The 20,414-nt window shown below is 43.4% G+C and overlaps 1 protein-coding gene across 3 annotated transcripts in view; it reads right to left on the bottom strand.

The window, feature by feature from the left end:
* TBXAS1 (thromboxane A synthase 1 (platelet)) overlaps positions 1-20,414 on the bottom strand; it is a 157,497-nt gene that overhangs the window by 106,282 nt on the left and 30,801 nt on the right. For 2 of the 3 annotated variants that reach the window (XM_005875001.2, XM_014546719.1), the window contains 2 exons: positions 9,315-9,408; positions 6,308-6,360 (listed from right to left, as the gene is read on the bottom strand). In XM_005875001.2, the coding sequence (XP_005875063.1) occupies positions 6,308-6,360; positions 9,315-9,408 (147 nt within the window). The remainder of the gene's footprint in view (positions 1-6,307; positions 6,361-9,314; positions 9,409-20,414) is intronic. The other variant, XM_014546720.1, reaches the window with a different exon arrangement.

Raw genomic sequence — 20,414 nt, 5'->3', positions numbered from 1 at the left:
GGTCACCCCCAACTGCCCCCCTCTGCTGGCCTGGTCGCCCCTAACTGCCCCTCCTTGCTGGCCTGGTCACCCGTTACTGCTCCCCCTGCCAGCCTGGTTGCCCCCAACTGCCCCCGCTGCCAACCTGGTTGCCCCACGCAGCCTGCTATTCAGTCGTTCAGTCATCCCTCACTAACCCCCGTGCCCCATGCAGCCTGCTGTTCAGTCAGTTTGGTTGTCCATTGCTAACCTCCCCCTGCCGGCCTTGTCACCCCATGCTGTTCGGTCGTTACTATTACTGTGACAGTGTCCCATACAATTTGCATATTCCTCTATTATTAGTATAGATTCCCTGTGCTGCACTATATTCCCATGACTATTTTATAACAACAAATTTGTACTTCTTACTCCCTTCAACTTTTTTACCCATTCTCCTCAACCCCCCTCACATCTGGCAACAATCAAGACGTTCTCTGTATCTATGAGTCTGTTTCTGTTCTTTTTGTTTTTTAGATTCAACTGTTGATAGATATGTATTTTGGGTATTTTATTGTTCATATTTTTTATCTTTTTTTCTTTTCCTTCTTGAAGAAGACTCTTTAACATTTCATGTAATACTGGTTTAGTGGTGATGAACTCCTTTATATTTTTCTTGTTTGGGAAGCGCTTTATCTGTTCTTTAATTCTAACTGATAGCTTTGCTGGGTAGAGTTAATCTTGGTTGTAGGTCATTTTGAATATTTTTTGCCACTCCCTTCTGGCCTGCAAAGTTTCTGTTGAGAAATAAGCTGACAGTCTTATGGGACCTCCCTTGTAGGTAACTAATTGCTTTTCTCTTGCTGCTTTTACTATTCTCTCTTTGTCTTTAATCTTTGGCATTTTAATTATGATGTGTCTAGATATGGGGCTCTTGGAGTTCATCTTGTTTGGGACTCTCTGTGCTTCTTGGACTTGTATGTCTACTTTATTCACCAGGTTAGGGAAGTTTTCTGTCATTATTTTAATTTTTTCAAATAGGTTTTCAATTTCTTGCTCTCCTTCTTCTTCTTCTGGCACCCCCCATGATGTGAATGTTGGTACACTCGAAGTTGTCCCAGAGGCTCCTTAACTACCTTCATTTTTTTAAATTCTTTTTTCTTTTTGCTATCTGATTTATATTTTTGTTGTTGTTGTTGTTGTTTTGCTTCCTTGTACTCTAAATTGCTGATTTGATCCTCAGTTTCAACTACTTTAATATTTATTCCCTATAAATTATTCTTCATTTCATTTAGTGTAGCCTTCATTTCTAACTAGTTCTTTTCTTTCAATATATTTCTATTGATTTCAAAGAGGGAGAAACAGAAACATCATTTATGAGAGAAAATCATTGATTGGCTGCCTCCTGCCTGCCCCCTAGTGGGAATCGAGCCCACAGCCCGGGCTTGTGCCCTGACCTCCTGGTTCATGGGTTGAGGCTCAACCACTAAGCCACATGACTAGTTCCTTTTTTTTTTTTTTTATGGTTTCTATGTCCTTTTTCATGTTTCAAGATATGAAACTCTAGTGCTGGGGCAGCAGCTTAGGAAGTTCCCACTAAGTTCTTTGAGCATCATTATAACCATCGTTTTGAACTCTGCATCTGGTAGATTACTTGTCTCCATTTTGTTTAGTTATTTTTCTGGAGATATCTCCTGTTTTTTCATTTGGGACCTGTTTCTTTGTCTCTGCATTTTCACTGCTTCCCTATGCTCATTTCTGTGTATTAGGTAGAGCTGCTATTTCTCCATAACTTGGTAGAGTGGCCTTGTGTAATAGATGTCCTGTTGGGCCCAGTGGCACAGCCTCCACAGTCACCCAAGCTGGGTGCTCCAGGTGTGCCCCTGTGTGGGCTGTATGCACTGTCCAATTGTAGTTGAGCCTTGATTACTCTTGGTGTCACTGGGAGGGATTGATCTCCAGGCTGATCAGCTGTGAGGACCAGCTGAGACTACAGTGGAGACTCTGCTGTACAGGAATTGAACCAATGGAGCAGGACTTTCAGTGGACTTTGGTGCCCACCAAGTCTGCCCCTTGAATGCGTTGCTCATGGAAGTGGTAGGATTGTAATCCAGCATGGTCTACCCTGGGTGCACTGGCTTTGGAGCCTCCCAGGAGGTGCAAGGTCAGCCACTGCCTGGGCCCTGCCTGGGCCACCTGGCACAGGCTACAGAGTGATCTTCAGATGGCTGCTACTTGTGCTTGGCTTAAAGGTGCCCAGGAGAGGCCAAGCTGTGAACCAAGGCTGGATTCCAGTAATATCATGCCTGGGGCCACTTAGCAAGAGGTATAGGGCACGAAGAGACCAGATGCTGCTTGTTTGAGAGACTTTAGGAACATCTGAAGCATGAAGCAAGAGAGGTCATTTGTATGAAAAAGCCACTGGAAATGGCTTGCGTAGGCCTGCAAGTTGGGTGGGGCTGGGTCTCAGGGAATCACCAGGGTAGGGCAAACAGTGTGAGCCAGGTTGATGGAGACTCAGATATGGTGCCCACCTGCCAGCTCTGTGGAGGAGAGATCAGCAAAAGAACAATGGCCTTTGCCAGCACTTCTCTTTGATAGGAAGCTGTCATCCCCAGCTCCCTGTATGGCTCCTTTCAAGCCGCTGCTGTAGCACTAAAGCTCAGAGGGAGTGAGTTTTGAGTAAGTCCATGCACTGGCCCTTTAAGAGGAACTGCCTGGGATTCCAGCAGCCTCTGTGTCTCTCAGTCACAATCCCCACTGGTTTTACAGCCCAAAGTTATGAGGACTTCTCTTCCTGGCTTTGGGCTTGAGGGTCTGATGTGAGGCTGGGACCTCTTAGTCCTCAGGAGGACCTCCACAGCCAAGATATCTTTCCCAATTTTTATCTGCCACACATGGGTGTGGGACCAGCCCATTCTGCATTTCTGCCCCTCTACCAGTCTCGATGTTTCTTCCTCTTTAAATCCCTAGTCATAGGACTTCCATTCAGCTAGATTTCAGGCAGTATGAATGATGGTTGTTCTGTAATTTAGTTGTGATTTTGATTTGATTGTGGAAGGATTCAAGTACTGCATTTGCCTATGCTGCCATCTTGACTGAAAGTAGGCAACACTTCTGTTTTAAAAGGTGAGCCTATTGAGTGTCATCCAGATTATAGAGCTGAAACAGGACTTTACCCCACCACCATGCTGCCTCTAACTGCAGGAGTGGACACGTTTCAAAAGAAGTCAGTATTTTGTGGCTCATGTTTTTTCCTAAAACAGAGAAAGGTGATATCTTTGTGTGAAGAAATTATACCATCACCTTTCTTTTTTTCCCTCTCTCTCTCTCCTTTTCACCAGAGCTGGGAACAAAGAGTGGAGATACTACTGTAATTTCTATCTCTACAACCCCATTTGAAATCATTCTCTTTGATTTAAGTTTTCTTGAAATGAAAAGGATAAATTGTGCTAACTTACTAGTAGTTAAAGTTGGGGAAAAGTTGATTGGGCATCCTGTTGTCAAGGAAACCAATTTTCTTTCTTTCTCTTATTCTCTCTCTCTCTCTCTCTCTCTCTCTCACACACACACACACACCACACACACACACACACACACACACACACACACACACACACGGCACCACACCACCCACCAGTTATTACAGTGCCCTTTAAATTCTTCATCTGAAATTTTAAGATTACTTTAAAATACCAATGGCTCTACTCTGAAAATCTGTACAAGAAGTACTCAGGGAAGTAGTTCCTAGAATTCAAGTTCAGTGAGGCCTTTTCTAATTCTGGGGAAGCTACTGTCATTCTGAGTTAGTTCGATGCCTCAAAAATGTTTGAGACTGTCTGCAAGGTCAGTGTCAAATCAACTGCAAAGTGAGACTATTGGAAAGGAAAAGGTGGAAGGAGAACCTTTACAGAACAATAGAACCACACAGGAGAAAGAGAAAGGTAAACAGTTCAATTCCTTGAACCTCTATTGAGTAGCTATCATGCCAAAAGCAAGAAGCGACACACACACACACACACACACACACACACACACACACACACACACACACAAGAAAAGAAAGACTAAGCTGAAAGAGATCTTAGAGAGTGAGGTAGAGTTGCTTATTACTGAAAGATATGCACCATCTTCTGGTCCTTCCATCAGAAGAATACACCTTTCTGCTCCATCAATGTCATGGTTGGCCACATGACTTCCTGCCCTGACTCTGCGTTTGGCCATATAACTTGGTTTGGCCAATAGGATGTTAGCAGATATGGTACAGCAGACACTCAAAATATTCTTGTGCTATTGAGTTTGCTCTCTTGAATCTTTGCCTTCACCGTGAGAAGAGCCTGCCCTGCCTGCCTGCTGTTCCCAGGAGGATGAGAGACCTGCAGAGCAGAGCTGCCCCAGCTGAGCCTGACCTACAGGAGCCACCTCCCCAGCTGACCTGCAGGTGCACCAGAAAGCTCATCTCAGCTTCCCAGCCAAGTGTAGCTCAGATCAGTCAATTCCAGACAATGCTTAGGCACTTGATAAAAAAATAATTTGTTATTTAAGTCACTTCATTTTAGAGTAATTTGTTATACAGCAATAACAAACTCATACAGAGAGCATCTAGTATAACACCTTAATTTATTACTTTCATGGTGTCACATAGCCAACTAAAGAATGGTTAAGCAGAACTTGGCCAAACTGTGAGTTTCCTGGGTAGGGCTGTGTCCACGCAGGATACAAGTCAATCCCTTTCGGAAATCATCGCTGGGAGAACAAGCATCACGTATCCTGGGATTGGAGGACTCACAAGACACTGGACCCCATCAGGATGTGTATTAGGAACACAACAGAAATTTACTGTCCCAGAAAAGTTATCATTGACCTGGAAGTCTAGAAAAGAGCTACTAAAATTACCCAGTGGCTAAGGATAAACTGTGTGACAACAGCCTGAAATGATTAGGACACCACTGTGGAAAGACACATGTTGAGGGTCAATTGATTCGAGTCTGTGAAATCTTGAATAGGGCAAATGCTCTGAGCATGGGTTTGTTCATTAGATTCCAGAATTTCTTTCTTTCTTTTTCTTTTTTTTTAGAAAGTTGGTGGGGAGCACACTCTGAAGTGTAAAAGGGAAAATTCAGGGAATAATAAAGGGAAGTCTATATTACTTTACCTGGTTGAGAACTAGGGTGACCCTATGTACATACAGGCCAGCCTTAATTTCCACTGCTGTCCTGGGGTAATCCTATCTAATAAGGAGGGAATATGCTAATTGACTACCCCGCCCTCAAAGATGCCGGTGCCCACAGCCACAATATGGCAGCGCCCAGCCCCTTCAGCCCCGCCGGGGCGGCAGGCACACAGCAAGGCCTCCAGTCCCCTCAGCCCCCCAGCCACCAAGGGCCGGCCTGAGGCACAGGCAAGCCTCAGATGGTGGATGCCCAGCCGCCCAGGGCCGGCCCAAGGCGCAGGTAACCAGGGCTGGCCAAGGCTTGCGCTGCCTTCAGTGGCAGCAGTAGAGGTGTGATAGGGCATCACCTTCCCCTGATTGCCAGGTCGCCTCTGGCCCCTGAGGGCTCCCGGACTGTGAGAGGGGGCAGGCCAGGCTGAGGGACCCCCCTCCAGTGCATGAATCTTCATGCACCAAGCCTCTAGTTATTAATAACACCCCCTTTCACTTTCAAAAGTATACTGGAATGGATGGTAGATGATATGATCATACAGCTGACAGTATATTTTACAGTATACAGGTCCATGTAGGATTTAGATAAGTTCATGGGGAAAGACCTGCTATGGGTTAGGAAGGCAAAATAGACCAATGTATAGAGGGCCACTGGTCCCATTGCAGCCCACCTTCATGCACCCATTGTTGTGAGAGATGGTGAAGGCATCCAGGGCCTGACCAACTGGTCATTGTATTTTTTTCAAAATATGTTTTTATTGAATTTTTAGGGAGAGAAAAAGAGAGAGAGAGAGAGAGAGAGAGAGAGAGACTGATGTGAAAGAACAACATTGATCAGCTGCCTCCTGCATGTTCCTACTGGGGATCATCAATCCCATAACCCGGACATGTGCCTTGACCAGGAATGGAACCAGTGACCTTTTGGTGCATGGGATGATGCTCAACCAACTGAGCCACACCAGCCAGGGATGGTCAGGGTCTTAAAGCCTGGGAAGTGGTGGTGTTTCAGGCTAACTGATGCCCCCTTGGCCAACTCTGCAGTCTCTTCTAGGGGCCTCACCTGCTGGGCACTCCCTTTTGTGGAACCTCAAAAGATAGAAACACATATACCTTCCCATCCTGTTATTACTTCCAAACAACTCACCACACAAAAATCAAAATGGTAGAAGAACGGAGTTTCCCTCTTACCCACACAGACGTCCATACAGCCTTCTGAGCTCCATTTGGCTTTCCCAGGAACCCTGCAGAAAACACACACTAGAGTAAGAATACTATTCAACAAAATGTCAAGTGTTCAAACTTAGTATTCAGAAAAGAAGTCTGGAACAGCAAGAACGCAATTACATAAACAATAAAAAAGAATTGAAGTGATATTGCTTTCAAGTACTTTGTAGTATTAGAATAAACTAATAGCTTTAAAAATATATATGTTGCCAAGGAAAAGTCTCCATCAGCTCTGCTTTCATGGACAGAAAAGATCATCTGTACTTAAACTATTTGTGTATAATTGCTGCTAAAATATTTGAAAACTGTTTGCTTTCCCAACTATGTTAACATTCCCCTCTGCAATTTGGTTTATATTATTATTATTTTTGGCAAAGCTTCTTTTCACAGCCAGTCTATGTGTAAACATCTGCTGGGTCTATCCAAATTATCACAAATTCTGAATTATCGTCATCCAAGTTCAATTTTAACTAAAATCAACATATTCAGAACCTTAGAGCAACTTTATATAGGACAAAACATGACACATTTCGTAGTGGGGAATGATTATATATGGAGGTATGTGTGGGGATGTGGGTGGAGGCTCAGAAAATGCTGAACTCATTGTGTTGTAGAGATGGAGTTGTGTATAGGGATGGAGTATGTGTGCAGATACACATAGAGGGATTGTATGGGTGAAGGGTTAGAAATTGCTAGATCCATTGTATTGTGGAAATGAAGTTTACATTAAAGCATGCATGGGTTGGGATGGAGGTGGAAAATGCTAGCCCTGTATTGTGGGAATGGAGAATACAAGAATATGGGCAGATATAGGACGGGTGGGTGAGAGTTTAAAGTTGGGGAGATCAAAGAGGTGGGTGTCCTTGATGGAAATACATTCCATTTTCATTAAATCGGCTTTCATGGTCTAAGTTTGCCATATAGCAAGGAAATCATATATGAATATAAAAACAGTCACTGAAATTGCTGTGTTCTCAAAGAACTTGGCAGAGTTTGTACATACAAGGATGACGAGCTGAAGAAGAGCATCCTGGAAATTATCCAGAGGGAGGGGCACAATGTTCTCTTCACATCGACAGTCAGACTGTTTCCCTCCAAATGTTAATACCAAAGTAATTACTCAACTGAATGCAACTGGTCACCACACACACACACACACACACACACACACACACACACACACCAAAATATGTGAAATGTATTAAATTTCCTATCTGGGCTGTTGTTCTATTTTGACACTGAGAAATTTCTTCACACTTGCTTCAGGAATCTCACACGGAGCCCGTATGAGATAGCTGTGGGCTTAACATTGTGAACTGGCCACCCTGAGATAGAGATGAGAAGAAGTGGTTGTTTTTTAAAAAAAACAAAGAGAGAAACAACAACAGTAAAGAGTGAAAGTGGCTGTCGGACAGAGAAAGGGACAGAGGAATGGACGGTAGATGATATGGTCATACAGCTGACAGTATATTTTACAGTATACAGGTCCATGTAGGATTTAGATAAGTTCATGGGGAAAGACCTGCTATGGGTTAGGAAGGCAAATTAGACCAACGCATGGAGGGCCACTGGTCCCATTGCAGCCCACCTTCACGCACCCGTTGTTGTGAGGGATGGTGAAGGCTCCCAGGGCCTGACCACTGGTCATTGTATTTTTTTAAAATATGTTTTTATTGAATTTTTAAGGAGAGAGACACTGATGTGAGAGAGCAACTGAGAAGGAAGCAGGACAGAAATAGCTAGCGTGATTTTCTATCTGGCACCAAGGGCCTGCCTTTCCGGGGGCCGGGGGTGGGGGGATTCTGAAAAGACCTCAAAGGGTTATTATCAGGACTGGCCCAAATTTGGTCCTTCCTGCCTTCGGCTTAGTGGCTCTCACACGCTGAATCTGTTGGCTCCTGATGTTGGGTCTAGTGGCAGCACCCCCATGAGTTAGCAGAATAGACCATTGGCTTCTGAGAAAACCCAATGTGAGGGAACATCGAGTTTAGAACATAGAGCCCTGGGCCTATATCTACAAATGCAGACATTTCCACTTGCTAATCAGTCACTCTGACAAGTCAAAGGCATCTCACTGAACCAGCTTCCCTTCCAACAACTCATGGCCATTTCCCTGTTTCCCTGGCTCCAAAGTTACAGGCACATTTGACTCATCTTGCTCTGAATTCTCTACACCTAATTAGTCACATGAGGTACTAATTTTGTCCCCAACACCCCTCTCTTTTCACTGTTATTAGCACCCTGGGCCAAGTCTTCACTTCACACCTAGACTTCAACAACAGTCAGATTCTGCAGTCCTGACCTAAATTCTCTCCCTTACAGAGTAATCGCCCGCTTTGCTGTCCCTCTCTTACTCACAAATGATAGCACATGAATGGTCCTTCACTTGCCTTTCTAGACTGTCAGGAAATTGTTCCACCTCCCCTTCCCTCCCTCTCTCTCACAGCTGCATTCCGCAGGGGTTTCCAGTCTTTGGCTTCCAGACTGCTCATCAAGCTGTGCCCTGGTTCTCAGGCAGGTGCACCACACACATTGTCGCTCTGCATCTGGCTTGTGTGTTCTTGTCTTTGTGTCCATTGCCCCTGCAGGACCCCTTTCTCCAGGAAGTCCTCCAGGATGGCTCTCCCTCTCCTCTGAAGGACAGCTACCCCATCTAGCACTAGGATAGATCTGATCTGGTGATGTCCACCACTATTTGGTATGTGCCCTTGAGGGCATAAGTAACTTCTACTTCTTCCACACTCCAGGGCTGGCACATTTAGACACTAAATAACTGGGTTTTTTGGGTGAATGGATGATAGGACTCAGTGCAAATTGATGAGTGATAAGCAATAGGTCATTGTCATCACATAGCACCTTCCCATACCAACCACTCCAGGTGTGGGTGACCTAGACAGGAGCAGTGCTTCAGGGCAAAGCTGCACTGGGCTCAGCATGTCTTATGCTGGAAGGCATGGACAACAGCCCTTACCTGGCGGAAAAATGTCAGGTTTCCAATAAAAGGAGAAGGCTTGGGATGTCTGATGCCCAACTTCTCCAGTCTTGAAAATGCCGAAGTGGAGTACCTGAGGGGAAAAGCAAATTAAAAACCAGAGAAACTGAAGTTGGCATTCATGCTTTCAGCTTTATAAGGTGTCAGAATTATTGAGTCCTCCAGAAGTAATGATAGGAAAAGCTGTTTCCATTGACAATACCTAAGGATTGAAGAGGTAGAGGCCCATAGGGGAGTGAGTGGCATAGAACCCAGTAAATTACTCCGGATTGAGTGACCCCTAAGAGATGATGTCCAAATGCCCTTCCCCACCTAAAATGCCCATCAGTAAATTGTTCTTTAAAACACATGTCTCCCTTTGCCTCTAAATCAGCGGTTCTCAACCTGTGGGTCGTGACCCCTTTGGGGGTCGAACGACCCTTTCACAGGGGTCGCCTAAGACGATCGGAAAACACATATATAATTACATATTGTTTTTGTGATTAATCACTATGCTTTAATTATGTTCAATTTGTAACAATGAAATTGGGGGTCACCACAACATGAGGAACTGTATTAAAGGGTCGTGGCATTAGGAAGGTTGAGAACCACTGCTCTAAATCTACCATGAACAATTGTTTCAGAAGGCAAGGGGTAAAAAGCCACAATGGCAGAAATAAGTTCCCTGTGCAAATTTGTCTATTTTCTTGGTCAAAATTGACCCCTGCACATCATTTGTCCCACAGCACATGTTTAGGGACAGAGTGTTCTCTCTGTCCCTAAAAATAAAAAATAGGGACGGAAGGAACACCCCATGGAGACGAGACCTCATCACCAACCACTAACAACCTCTTCATGTCTTTGTTTGCACGGCCTGAAACCATATGGGAAACATATTTTCTTAACCAAAAATCAGGAAATGCCGCCTGACAGATTTCTATGCCACTTTCCAGGAGAGAGCGGCAGTCTGAGAAGTGCATGTGGCTGTCAAAACATTGGAGTTACTGGGACGTTTCAACAGTTTATGGGAACAGAGGGAGAGCGCCGGGAAAGTCAGCGCTGGTTTTGAAAACCCTGGACATATGGCTGTGATCCCTGATCAGCCAGCTAATTAGGTCAAAAGTTCAGTTAGTTCAGAAAAATTAATGAGTCAAACTGGGTGTTTAGCATCATGCAGAGATCAGCCAAATCTTAATTTAGGAGCAAGGAAAACTATGGGGTATCACTACAGCTGGGCTTCATAGCAGACCTGGAACTTAAGAAAAACAAACCCACTGCTGGAAGAATCACTCACTTATTATTAGAAAAATGGAATGTTTGCTAGAGTCTTTGACCTTCCGACTTACAGTCCAGTGAGGAGCACTTCAAATAAGAACTTTTCATCGAACACTCAGATATTCAAGCAAAGGCCAGTCCAGCTTAAGGGTTGATTTGTGTTATTCTGAGCAATGGGTCTGCTTTTTTAAAACAAAACGTATTTTTATTGATTTTGGAGATGAAGGGAGAAGGAGAAAGAGAAAGAAACATCAATGATGAGAGAGAATTACCAACTTGCTGCCTCCTGCATGCCCCACACTGGGGATCAAGCCCACAACCTGGGCACGTGCCCTGACCGGGAATCGAACTATGACCTCCTGGTTCATAGGTTGACGCTCAACCACTGAGCCACGCCAGCCGGGCTGAGTCTGCTTTTAAAGTGGCCACAGGGGAGAACCAAGCCAGGGCAGAAAAGGAAGAGGGTTCTGCTCCCAGCTCCCCCGACCCAGGTTTCCACCATATGGCTGCAGTATCGGGTTTGAATGAATCCCCAGGACCTCACATTTCAGTCCCTGTGCAAGTGTAATTACAAACCACAATCAAGGGCCATGTGCGAATTACATGGATTAGTCACGCCCACATTCCTCTTCATTAGCGTGTGTACCAAAGGTTGACAGCACGGGGTGCAAGAGTTATTCTTTCAAGTCGGAGATGATAGTTTAAATAACTCCCCACACACCTAAGAGGAGAGAGCAAAGGCGACATACCAGTCCACTTAATACTTCCCTCGGGATCTCAAATCTGGCTCCTAGGTCCATGTCTTCATCAGTTTTTGTGAATTATTTTTGAAATATAATCTCTAATGGGTAGAAGGAAATATGTCATCTTGGGCCACATAATTACATCTTAATTTTGTAATTAGATGTCTTGATTGTCTAATTAAAGGACAAGAAGTCTGTGCCTAATTACACATGCTAATTATTATGCAAGTCCATGTCCTAATTATGTAACTCCACTTATGAAAATACTGCTTGTGTGCCCCTGCACAAAATTCAGACATTTTCAAAGAGATGGCATCAAGCAGAGAATGTTCTAGTCACAGCCATCAACTTCACTTGCAGCCTAGACTCAAGTGTAGACCTTAAGGGTCTTGAGCTAGGAATTGCCAAATGTTGCCATCAGTAACTAGAGTCCTTGCGCCAAAATCAGCAGGGAGAGGTCCCTGCCACCAGACCACTGAGCAAAATTGCATTTGTCTCCCTCCCCCTTCCTTCTCTGCGCCCTTGTTTCATATTCCCTGGTCCCTGGGTCCCCTCTGTCTCTCTCAAAAGGCTCTTAACCCAGAATCTATGAACCCCAGGAGTTAGAGGTTGAATTGTGTCACCCCAAAAAAGATAAGTGGAACTCCCCACTCCCAGTACCTCAGAATATGGCCTTATTTGGAGATAGGGTGTTGCAAATTTAATTAGTTAAAATTAGGTCCTACCAAAGTAGAGTGGACCTCTAATCCTTTTTGACTGGTGTCCTTATAAGAGGACGGCCACGTGAATGGAGGCACGGGGAGAATGCCAGGTGATGTCAAAGGCAGAGATTGGCATTATGCAGCGGCAAGCCAGGGAATGCCAAAGATCATCAGCAAACCTCTGGAAGCTAGGAAGAGGCAGGGAAGGATTCTCCCCTCCCGGTTTCAGAGGGAGCATGGCCTGGACCTGCCTTGGTTTCAGACTCCCAGCTTTCAGAACTGTGGGGTTGCAAATGCCGGCGTTTTAAGCCCAGTTTGTGGTACTTTGTTATGGCAGTCCTAGCAAATGGATAAACCAGAATACCCATGAATGAAAAAGGATTTTTAAAAATATCCTGCTGATACTTTAAAAGTTGTCATTGTGAGAGAAATTTGCTCTTTTGTGTTAAAATGTGCCATTAATTCCTGTGTCATCAAAAAAGTGCAGGTGGCCGAGGATGCTGCTGTGAAAAGCAGGTGGTACACAACTGTGCTGTGATATTTAGAATAGCTTCCCTTTGTATGGGCATGCATGCAAATGGATCTCACAATTACTAGTATGCCTCTGCACATGTATCTTTGCTTACATTAAGGATACTCAGTTGGAAAATGACAACAAAAAGTGTATGTAATAGCTTCAGATACATCCTTTGATTTTACTGTGACAAATAACACAGTGATTTATTGCTACAGGACCCCAATCTTGCAATACCAGGGTGCACCTTATACTGTCAATTTTCAAAATAAGATTCCATTTTTAAAGCCTAGAAATTTCCCAACATTCTGTTTTCCCCAAGACAAAGCCTTTTCTTGATGCATTCAACAACAGTGGTCAGCCCATTGTTCAGCCAATGAAGACACCCACGATAAATTGGGGAATATTTTGATGAGTGGAATATTAAAGAGATGGTCAAGCTGATTGGAGCTTGGAGCAAAAGAAAAAAACAGTCAAATGAGAAGCTACCCTCTACGATTTGCCTCTGCATATCGTAAGCAGTCAGAGAGGAGTTGGTTTTTCTCTTGTGTGCTTCTGGAAACAGCCAGCTCCTCAGCTCATTCATTATCCTCACCATCACTATCAAAGAATCCCTGCTTGGCCTAGCCAGTTTTGCTCAGTGGATAGAGCATCAGCCTGTGGACTGAAGGGTCCCAGGTTCGATTCCGGTCAAGGGCACATGCCCGGGTTGCAGGCTAGATCCTCAGTAGGGGGCGTGCAGGAGGCAGCCGATCAATGATTCTCCCTCATCATTGGTGTTTCTATCTCTTCCTCTCCTTTCCTCTCTGAAATCAATAAGAATATATTTTTAAAAAGAAAGAATTCCTGCTTGGTGAGCTGCTTTTGGAAATTTCAGAGGCTATTGATGTTTTTGAAATGGTGAAAGATTTCTTTGGCAAATAACACTTCTCCTGGGATGAAAAGTCATGATGCTCCAGGAACAGGTGAAGCCCGGGGGTGCCAGGTAGCCCACCTGTGCTACTCTGTGGGGAAGAAATTTGCTTTCTCGTGGTTACCCTACTCTTGCCACATGCATAGCCATCAAAGGCTTTGCCAGAAATTTCATAAAAAAAAATTGGGGCCACATCAAAATCTTCATTAGAAAAAAGGCCTTAAATCATTGCCTTTTCAAAAGGTTTTATGACAAGGGAGCAAGATGTGAGGTTTGCTAGCTCTCCAGAAGAATTACTTTATAGAAATTTGAGCAAAAAAGTTAGAACAATCATGGAGAAAGCCTACTGTCATTTTGTTGTAATTCTTTATAGTTTTTATCTTCTGAGTATTTTTTATATGTTTGAGATCATATTCTCTACTAGAGGCCCGGTGCACGAAATTCATGCACTGGGTGTGGGGGGGGGGGCGGAGAAGGGAGGGGGTCCCTCAGCCCAGCCTGCACCCTCTCTAATCTGGGACCCCTCAGGGGTTGTCCGACTGCTGGTTGGACATCCCTCTCACAATCCATGACTGCTGGCTCCCAACCACTCACCTGCCTGCCTGCCTGATTGACGCCAAACTGCTCCCCTGCCAGCCTGATCACTCCTTACTGCCCTCCCCTGCTGGCCTGGCCCCCACAACTGTCCTCCCTCCCCTGCAGGCCCGGTCGCCCCCACCTGCCCTCCCCTGCTGGCCATCTTGTGACCATATGGGGGTGACCATCTTGTGCAAGGGCATGATGGTCAATTTGTATATTACCTTTCTATTATATAGGATAATTTTTTTCTATTTCTATTTCCTTTTATTTCTATTTTTCTCATTTAACATAAGGAATACCATATGTCCATGTTATTAATCCATTCTGGATATTACTTTTATGGCAATATAATATTCTTCTTGTGCACATATAACTTACTAAACTATTCTTATTGTTTAATATTTAGAGTGTCTTCAGTATTTTTGCTAATTTTTATGCTACTATAACGAACATCTCTGGGCATGAAACTTCTCTAGTACTTTATACATGAAGCTTCTCCAAACCTGAAGTCCATGGAGTCCCTGGTGTTAAATGTTGGTACACTTGCCAAAGTGCTTTCCAGAAAGTGTGTCCCAGTCAGCCTCACTGTCAGTGTCCATTTCACCAAATACTCTCATAAAATGTTTTCCTATTTTTATCGACACATCAATGTATCTGGATGCCTGCATTTCTCTCATCACTAAAGAGAGAGAACTTTTTTGCCATCCTTTTTTCTCCAATTTCAAAAATATTTCCCAACTTTGAAGTTATTCTTTCTTCTCCCCACCTCATTTCCACTACAGTTTATGTAGGTGTCAGGCAGAATTATGCCACAGCAATTAAAGCATTAGTTGGAAAATGAACAGTTATTGATGGGAGACTGCAAGCTGACTCCAAGCACATATTTAGGCAAAGGGAAGAAATGAGCAGTTGTAGTCTGAACAGTGTTCATTTAATAACTACAGCCTTATTAGCTAAATTTAAATTCTATATCCTTCTTCTTTCTTTCCCCGTTCTTCCCCCACCACTATAACTAGAGAAACTGTAAGTACAGAGCTTGCTTCAGTCGTGCATTAAGCAAGAGTTCCTTGGAAATATAGAGTTTCTATGGGAGGTCATTTCAGTTCCCCTTTAACACCTCATTTCTGTTTTAGCGTCCTCTGGCTCGTGTTCAAGGCTTCTCTTATGACTCATCCCCTCAAGCCCTTGCTCTCACTTGCCATCAGGGCTGGAAATCATCTGGTGTATATCTGATGGATTGGTATGGCTCATGTGTAGAAACACCAATTGGTGCTTTTTTATGCTAATCTTGTAATCAATGAGCCTTCTAAACTTTCTTATTGGTTTACATATGGGATCTCTTTGATTTCTTATGCTGACAATTACATGTTATGCAAATAGTATCAGCTTGATCTCTTTTTAATACTTTGTCTCACTTTTCATTTTCTTTTCTTATTCCAGTGGCTGGGACCTCTAGTACAATATTTTTTAAAAGCTGTAAAAGAGGGTGCCCTTTTCATATTCCTGACTCTATGGAAATGCATCTAATGTTTCAAAATTAAGTGTGAGATTTTATTGTAGATTTTTGATAGATATTCTTTATTGGGTTAAGGACATTTCCTTCTATTCCTACTTTACTTAGAAAAGTGTTTCTTAATAGTCTTGCCATGGTTTTGTCTATTTTATTAATCTTTTCAAAGAACCAACATTTGCTTTTATTCATCATTTCTATTTTTTGCCATCTATTTCATTAATTTATGCTCATATATTTATTATCATTTTCCTTCTGTTTTCTTTGGTTTGACTTTTTGTTTTTCGTTTCTTTTTTTAACTTCTTAACAATTTAGCTCACTTATTTTCAATGTTACTTTATTTTTAATGAATGCATTTAAGACTGAAATCTCTCTCTCAGTATGTCTTTAGTTGCATCTCACACATTTTTAAATGTAGTACATTCAGTATCTATTGTAGTCTACTAGGGAACTTCTGAATATAAAGTATACTAAACTAAAGAGTTCATTTCATAACATCTTACAGTGGTGACATGATATTTTTGTGTCATGATGAATTCATGGATTTAAATATTTTTTATGTGTTTGGATCCATTGCAATGATTATTTCATTTATCAGAGTATCCCGTCTTCGGCTGGTTGAGTGCATGTGAATGTGTCCCTGAGTCCTTTTGACAGAACAGCTTCCTTACTTCCTTAAATAACAAGATGTTTCAGGTTTATCTCGCACCAAACCTGGACCAGCCATTTCCCCAAGAAGCCCAGGTTCCTTTTCATGTAAAATGGCATCGAGGGACCATGAAGGAGGAAGACTTTTCACTGCACTTCCTAGTGATACCTCATGACACCATATTTGATTCTTCAACCATGTGAATGCCTGTTCAAAAACATAAATAGATTTTGAAACTTGTTTATTGACTCCTTTGTAATTAAAATTATTTTAAATGTATGCAGGGGTCCTCAAACTACGGCCCGCGGGCCACATGCAAATACAAATATTGTATTTGTTCCCGTTTTGTTTTTTTACTTCAAAATAAGATATGTGCAGTGTGCACAGGAATTTGTTCATAGTTTTTTTTTAAACTATAGTCCAGCCCTCCAACAGTCTGAGGGACAGTGAACTGGCCCCCTGTTTAAAAAGTTTGAGGACCCCTGGTATAGTGGTACCTTACCTAAAAGATCAATATGGGGAATCCTACCAAAAAGTGAATGAATTCTTTTACGTAAACTAATCTTTCCTGACTGTATTCGTTTCCTATTGCTGTTATAACAAATAACCACAAACTTAGTGGCTTAAAGCAACACAACTTATTACCTAATGGTTCTGGAGGCCAGAAGCTTAAAATCAGTCTCACGAGCCTCAAGTTGAGGTATCGGGTAGGGATGATTCCTTCTGGAGGATTCAGGGAATTATCGAATCTTTATTTCTGCCACTTATGGCTACATCTCTCCAATCTCTGCTTCCGGTCATCACATCGCCTTCTGCGACCAACTCCTCCTGGGTCCCTCTTATATAGATCCTCAGGTTACAGTTAGGGCCCACCCAGGTAATCCAGGACACTATCCCTATCTCTAGATCCTCAATCCTATTTTTCAAGTCCCTTTTGCCATTGAAAGTGGTATTCTACAGGTTCCAGGGATTAGGACATGGACATCTTTGGGGCCACTATTTAGCTACCACACCAACTTATATTGTGTGTAGATCCTGATTTTATGGTGGAGTTTTGAACTGTGCCTATACTGTAAAGGAGAAGTGTCTGGGGTCCGGACTGTCAGAGCTTGCTGTTTAGGGAGAACTGGATGTCACAGCTGCTGGAGGATGGGAAGGAGGCAAGCCCAGAGCTCCAACGACATTCAGCCTCTGCCTCTGGCACCGCTGAACCAGGCTTTGGTGGCCCTGGCATCTAAACGGGCAACAGAGAAGTATTTTAAAGAAAATACTACAATTGACCAGTTGATGGTCATTCCAGTGCAGAGTTAACTATTCCATTTTTATCTCAACTTTTCAGGGAAGGAGAGTCAGTTGAGTCAATAAATCTTAATTGATATTAAGATGTTATTCTTCTAAATTCAGTTGTTTGGATAGCATCTTTAGAGTCTTTGCCATTATCTGTAAATCACTTGTGCTATTTTCCTTCCCATTTCCTTTGAATAAACTTAAATGCATTTGTTTTCAAAGGAAACTTTATGTCGTGACCACAAATAAAAACCGTTTCCATAAGTAAAAACTCATGTGAAAAATAAATACTTCACAATGGAAAATTCCAAAAGCCCGCGAAGACCTCACCTGCCGAAGGTAGTCCACAGGCCAAGGCTGGGCCCAGCAGGCCACATTTCAAAATGTGCTCCATCGAGGTCTCCCTGGCTCAGCTGATAGTTTAATACCAAGGCCAGAGAATGAGAACAATTCAAGCCTTGTTCAACATTCATGTGGAGAATTAGATCAAATCAATCTATTGACTTATATTTCCTCAGAACTAAAGAGAGCTGGTCTGCATTTGACACTGGGTTTATTCCAAACTATGATAGGTGTTTACCCTCATAAGGGGTAGAGGTCCTAATAGTGAACTTCTTTATCACTGTTAGGGCTGAAGTTAATGGGCATGTGACCAATGAAGAGAATCATGGGAACAACACATATTCATTGCCCATCTCCTGTGTGCCAGGCATGGCACTGGGTGCCAAGAATGCTGCAGGGACATGGCATGAACCTAGTGGATCAGACAGACATTCAATGGCTAATGAGAAGCAATTAATTCAGCGTTTACATTACGACCCTTGCAGCAAAGAAGCATCATGGGAACGTGCCAATTGAAATGCACAGTTTGTATTTTGATCACTTAAGAGCACTTCTTCTGTCCAACTATTGGGTGGGATTTATAGAATCCAAAAAAATGGAAAGTAGTCCTCATGCTTATGATTTCTCCCCAAGGCCAGTTTTTAAAAAATACGACCCTTCAGAGAGAATCAATCTCCAGAAAACCACTAAACTGAGGACAGAGGTGTTAAAGCTGGAGGGATAAACAGGGCCGCATCACCCGTAGCCGTAGCCGTCTGATGGCGCTGGGGGAGGCCTTGCAAGGGCTGGTGGTCCAGGAGGTACTGGGCTGGGCTGGGGCAATTGTCTCTGCCTTAAGCCCAGTGCTTTCCAATGCCCGTCCCGCCTCAAGAAAACCAACTGATACGTTCTGGGATTAAGGGCAGCAAATGGCATGCTGTTGGAGTGGGTAGTTAAGCAGGAAGGGGCCTCTGAGTGAGGCCCGGAGCCAGGCTAGCCTCAGCCTTGTTCCTGTCTCTGCTGCTCCATCACAGGGCTGGTCACAGAGGGAGGCTGGGAGCATGTCTTTCGTTTTCGTGCCAGTGAGAATTCAAGAAGAAGGATGAAGGTAGAGCAAAGAGTAGTTTCACAATATTAATGTGCATGCAGCTCATCTTTCTATTTTAAAAATAGATCAAAGCAATTGAATTAAGTCATAAAATGGGTTAAGTGGCTGATATTTTTGAAACACTCCTAGATTTTTTTAAAAGTATTTGACTGAATTTAACTAGAATAAGCTTCCCTAATCCCCACCAGAAAAAAACAGTGACATATATAAATGCAATCCCAAACCTGCTCCCAAAAACTCTCTTCTGGGTGGGGGAAGTAATGGCTTAGTGCATTTAAAAATATATACATAATAAACATTTTAAAATAAAATATGTTTAAATGTGTTATAATATATTTTAATTTATGCATTTAAATACAAATATATTTAAATGTCATTTCATATGTTTATGTTTAAAAATGAAAAGCAGCCTCTTGAATTCCTTCCATGTCAGGGGATTTAAACCCAGACATGGCACCTCCAAAGCCCCACCTCAGCCTGCTTGTCCCAGGAGCTGGAGAATTTGGCTCCTGAGAGGGAAAAAGCAAGTCAAAGAATCTCTTACAAATTCCTTTCGAAAAAGAATTTTGCTTCAGTGGCCTCATCTCTTTTGAGTTCCCCCAGTGCTGAGTTCTACAGCCCTGCCCTGGAGAATGAAGTTGTCATCGGAGAGCCACAGGCAGCTTCTGGGTTGTGGAGACACAGTCACCCGAGATGCATTTTTGCAGAGGTGGGAAAATAACTAGGTCGCCCCCATCAGCGGGAGCATCGTCATGAGACAAGTGAAGGGACGCTTGCTCCTCCTAGACAGGTAGGGGTCCAGGCCAGAGCGAGAGTTCATTTCCATCTCTCCATCTGCCAATTAGTAGACTGGGCCTCCCTGATAATTGTGCTCTCCAGGTAATGGCTTGTTTAAGTAATTGATGGTGTTGTCCTCCCTGGGGAATCTTAGCACATCAAAAGATGTTGAGAAAGCCAAAATTCACCCAGAGTCTGAATTAATCACTTTGTCAAGCACAACAAAGGCTGTCTTGCTTTGCTAATAATCCCAAATGAGGTAGCAACCCTTAGTTAAATAAGGAAACTCTGGTGCCTTTAATTAATGTTTCAAAGAGCTCAGATTTGCTTTTTCACCTGCTTTATTTTTACAAGAATGTGGGGAAATGAGTGCACAGCAGGTATTTTCCAAACTTCTCAAGTGCAGGAAGGTGAGACCCTGCTGCACTGAAGTTCATAGAAAAGGATCTGGGGGCTTTCGTTGACCACAAGGTCAGTGTGTGTGGTTGTGCCTGGGTCAGAGGAAGTTAGTCCCAACGTATGCCTCAAAGGCTGCCCTGCAGTCTCAGCACTTCCCCTGCCCCAGGCTTAGCCATTGGGAAGTCACCGCCACCTCCCCCTGCCCCCAGCATAGCCACCTCAGCCTTTCCGGGCTGCATCTCAGATCCACCACCCTCCAGCTGACTCTGATCTCAAATTGTGTCTCAGAAGGTTCTCTTCACCAGACAACGCAAGCTTCCCAG

This window comes from Myotis brandtii, unplaced genomic scaffold (assembly GCF_000412655.1).
Source record: "Myotis brandtii unplaced genomic scaffold, ASM41265v1 scaffold455, whole genome shotgun sequence".
Classification (NCBI taxonomy): domain Eukaryota; kingdom Metazoa; phylum Chordata; class Mammalia; order Chiroptera; family Vespertilionidae; genus Myotis; species Myotis brandtii.
Note: the sequence above shows the minus strand (reverse complement) of the source record. Positions and strands in the feature narration are given on the sequence as shown.